The sequence below is a fragment of the Sceloporus undulatus genome, chromosome 10, assembly GCF_019175285.1.
Source record: "Sceloporus undulatus isolate JIND9_A2432 ecotype Alabama chromosome 10, SceUnd_v1.1, whole genome shotgun sequence".
NCBI classification, from domain to species: domain Eukaryota; kingdom Metazoa; phylum Chordata; class Lepidosauria; order Squamata; family Phrynosomatidae; genus Sceloporus; species Sceloporus undulatus.
In genome coordinates, this window is record NC_056531.1 from 11,640,816 (window position 1) to 11,645,420 (window position 4,605).

Genomic DNA, 4,605 nt, shown 5'->3' on the forward strand with positions numbered 1-4,605 from the left:
TTCCTGGCAACACAATTCAGTTCCACCTCTGTGTGTTTTTGCAAAAAACAGCATGCATTCCCAGGACCACACTTTGCCCATCACTGTGGGACAAGTAAAAGTGATCCCACACATTTTGGTGAAGAACATATTTGAGGCAAGTGGAGCATTTTTCCTCCCCACCAGCACTGGCTGTGTCATGTGCACAGTATAGTCTCAGCTGTCCGAGTTACACCCGAATTAGTTATTAGATTTTATACTTTCAAAAACGGAGGAAGTATTTTGGGGATCCCAGGAGCCCCGTATTCATGATACTATCCCTCTTACTCCTTTGTAAGCTAATGCTGTGGCTACAACATTGCATAATTAATGCAGCTTGACATTTGCTTTGGCTGCCATGGCTCAGTGCTGTGGAATCCTGTGATTTGTCATTTGTGGTGGCATTAGAGCTCTACAAAAGGGGAGGCTAAATATCTTCCCAACCTACAAATCCCAGAATTCCACAGCATTGAGCTGTGGCCATTAAAACAGTGACAAACAGCATTAAGTTTCCAATTCAGATGCCACCCTGGTTCTCTCTGCAAAATCTCTACTTTGCATTTCAGGAGCATTATAAGCAGTGGGCTTGGGTGATGGGTTGCATGAAATCCAGTTGTTCTCTCCCTTGCTGCCTGGTGAAGAGGTGTAGAGAATTTGGAAGCTGGCTGACATGTCCTGAGATGCTCTGTTGGTGTTGTGTGCCTATAAGTCATTTCTGACTTATGGCGACCCTAAGGAAACCTATCATGAACCTGTCCAAAGTCACCAGTGGGTTTTGTGGCTGAGCTGGGAATTGTTCCATAAGTTCCTTGTCAAAGGCTCACTCTCAAGAGAACCTCCAGACTCTGTATCTAGATTGCTGTCTGTGCTCAGAAGGAAATAAAACAGTTGTAGGTGATAGTGTGACATGTACAAAGAAGTGTCTCATGAACAGCATGAGCGTGTGCTGCTCGTGGTAGCAAAAGGAATGTAGCAAATCTCCCTCTCACTACTGAAATGTTACTTTTAAAAACGGTCTTTATTCTAAAATACTTAAATCTACATTTCCCCCATGGGATACAAACACTAACAGCAAATAATTACGTGCAACAGGCACTTAAAAGTAAAAGAAGAGGACGCAACTGGAGATGTTTTTAGTCGGATTATAGAGGTGTTTTATCTACCAAACCCCAGATTTGCAAGGCCCAACCCACCACACACATCTCCTTTGCCAAAGACATGTTTTCGAGGCAAATGTTTTTCATGAATTTACTTAAAACTTAAGAAAGTTTTATTGCACTTTGGATCAGATTGTTTACACGGCAATTCACCATTTTCTCTGAGTTTTACAAAAATGAGGACAGATGAGAGAAGAAAAGGAAATGGCTTCCAAAAATGGAAGGGAGCCAAACAACCAAGCTAACATCTTGTCACTCTCAATGCCCCAAGAGTACAGGTGCCCATGAAAACATTGCCCTCCAAATCTAGCTCAATGCCTTTCAGGTGTTTGTGATGCAGAATGGTATTTACAGAATAGGACCAGCTTGTATGCTTTGGTGGAGAGGTTCTACCTAAGAATTCTTTCACATGTTTAGAGCTCATCATGCTTTGTCGAGTCCAAGCTAGGTTTAATGAAAACCCCTTCCATTGCTTTCCAGTAGTTGTGATGGTTAGGGGAATGCATGCCATGGACTTCTCGCTGGCCCCTGATGGGGTGACCATACTGTTCCCCAGTCACTGAAAGGAAGACATCAGTTCCTATGTGCTTGAAGCGAACTGCATCATCCCGGTCCCAGTACATCCCGCTGCACTGTACTGTCCACACGTCTAAGTCGTCTCCTTCACCATCGTCGCCAAAGGCGCTTACTTCCTGTTAGATCCAGGGAGAAAAGGCTTTAAATAAAATGTTCACAGAGAGCTCAATATTAAAAACTGACCTATAGAAACAGACAGGAACGGTACATGGAATGAGTGCCCTGAACCTATTAAGTAGCCTTCGATAATCACTTACTGTCAGCTAACTACTGTGAAAAAATGCAAAATTTATTACAGAATAATATCTAAATACCCTAAAGCAGTGTTTCTCAAGCTATCTGATGGGGCAGAGCAGCAAATTCCCCTTCAGTGTGCCATATTATGATCGCATGTGCCTAGCTTTTTGGGACTTCACCACATACTGGTCCCAATCTGCAGACCACCCTAAAGCATTCTGGCCTACCTCAGGGGAGGGAATGGCACAGCCCTGCCATCCTAGCCAGTAAAACAAATGATGAAAAATACTTTGATTTATAGTCTAATAACATCTGGAGGGCCACATGATTTTCACCCCTGGCCTAAATCCAATTGTTAGCCCTAACCAAAGCAATGATGCAGTGCCTCAACAGATTTTGCTTCCATATTGACTTACCAGGTTCCTGCTGATTCAGTGGGTCTACTTTAGTCAGGTCTAACAACCAGGTTTAGGCTTTTCAAAGTATTTAATAATACTATGATTAAACATGTGCTAATGTCATGGAGGCTTCTTACTGAAGAACTACAGAGTTGCCATTCACATTTCCCCCCTGCCCATATATTACATGTTCCAGGGCAACTACTACTATCAGCAGCAACTGTAACAAAACTGTACCTTTTCATAACCTGCTTGTAAACATGTAACACATTTTACGTTTTAACCCTTGTCCAATCTAGTGCCTCTCAGATGTGCTTGGCTACAGCTCCCATGGTTCCCCAGACAGCATATGTTGCCATGTTGGCTGGGGATAATGGGAACTGGAGTCGAGCACATTGGAAGAGCTTCAAGTTAGGAAGGCTGCTCTAAATCAGTGTAAGAGTTAAATACATTTGCATTTGTCTGCATGAACTAGAGACACATAAAATAACCAGAAGACAAAGAGCCAAGGGCAAGCTCTGATTTTACCTGGTTGTTGGAGAGTGGTGATGGGAAGTGGTGGGTGTGGAGATTTTTCCCTGTATTAACGTGGGTAAGGCGAACAGTTTGACCACACTTCACTGGCGTTCCTCGCTGGCAGGACCCATCCGTTTTGCCTCTGATCCTCCAATAGCTATTAGCATCATCTGAAGCTTCGACTCCAGTCACTGACTGTTGACCGCTCCCTGTTAGCAAAAACATCACTATATTGTCAATGGACAAACACACACAGGGACAAGAAGCGGAACTAGAATGTTGGACAATTTTGGGACCCAGGTTTGATCCAGCGGGCATGTTCCTGCATTCTTTACAAAAGGTTTTATAAACAACAACAGCAGGTGAGATGGTGGGCATATCTTCCAATAACTAGAATCATAGAATCCTAGAGTTGGAAGAGACCACAAGGGCCATCCAGTCCAACCCTATTCTGCCATGCAGGAACTCTCAATCAAAGCATACCCAACAGATGGCCATCCAGCCTCTGTTTGAAGACCTCTAAGGAAGGAGACTCCACTACACTCCGGGGAAGGAGTGTATTCCACTGTCAAACAGCCCTTACTGTCAGGAAGTTACTCCTCATGTTGAGGTGGAATCTCTTTTCCTGCAGCTTGCATCCACACATTATCGATCCCATGAATGAATCTGTGGTCCAAAACCCCCTGCAGAAATAATCCAGTTTGAAACCGCTTGAACTGCCCTGGCTCAGCGCTAGGGAATTGTAGTTCATGGTGGCCCCAGACCTCTGTGACAGAGAAAGCTCAATGCCTCACAAACACTACACTTCCCAGAATTCCCTCGCATTGAGCCAAGGCAGTTCAAGCAGTCTCAGACGGGATGGTTTCTGCAGTGTGTTTGAGACCTGTGTTGGGCAATGCCTTTTAAACTGCTATCACCGATGAGCCCCAAGACCAAAACCTTCCTGTTCAGAAATAGTCTACCTTTGAAGTGACAGAGAGAAACAAGGGGAGGCCCATGACCTGATCCTGGGGTTTTCTTGGCAAGAGGTGTTCAGAGGAGGTTGGCCATTGCTTCCCCTGAGGCTGAGAGAGTGGGACTTGCCCAAGAGAGTTGACATGGCCAAGGAGGGATTCAAACCCTGGCCTCCAGAGTCGCAGTTCAACCCCTGAACCACTACGCCATGACAGAGCCCAGAATGGCCAACAACCCCTCCATGGTTCAAAGGGCTACAGGATACGGCTTGCGGCGCACAGCTGCCTGTATTCTTCCACTTACCTTGGGGAGAGTTACAGGTGCTCTCTGGGTGAATGATGGCCCTGCAAAGGTCAGGAGTAAAACAAATATCCCTGACTAGGGTCCAAAAACCACTACAGAAACTATCCTGTTTGGGACCACTTGAGCTGCTCTGGCTCAGTGCTAGGGGAGCCATGGGTTTGTAGGTCCACAAGGTCTTCCACCTTCCCTACACCAAAGCGCACTGGTGCCTGACTGACACTACAAATCCCAGGATGGAGCCACAGCAGTCAAAGCAGGCCATAGAGAATCATAGGGGAATCCTTACCCATAGGGAATCATTGGAGAATACTTGGCCATAGGGAATAATAGGAGCATCCTTGCCCACAGAGAAACATTGGAGGATAGTTGCCCATAGAGAATCATTGGGGAATACCTGATCATAGAGAAACATTGGGGAAGACTTACCCATAGGGAATCATTGGAGA

General features: G+C 45.3%; 1 protein-coding gene across 1 annotated transcript in view; it reads right to left on the reverse strand.

The window, feature by feature from the left end:
- Window positions 1–1,017: 1,017 nt before the first annotated feature.
- Window positions 1,018–4,605, reverse strand: part of SDF2L1 (stromal cell derived factor 2 like 1) — a 4,155-nt gene continuing 567 nt past the window's right edge. The window contains exons 2-3 of the mRNA XM_042442187.1: window positions 2,915–3,111; window positions 1,018–1,867 (exon numbers count right to left, since the gene is read on the reverse strand). Of these exons, the coding sequence (XP_042298121.1) occupies window positions 1,589–1,867; window positions 2,915–3,111 (476 nt within the window). The 3' untranslated portion in view covers window positions 1,018–1,588. The remainder of the gene's footprint in view (window positions 1,868–2,914; window positions 3,112–4,605) is intronic.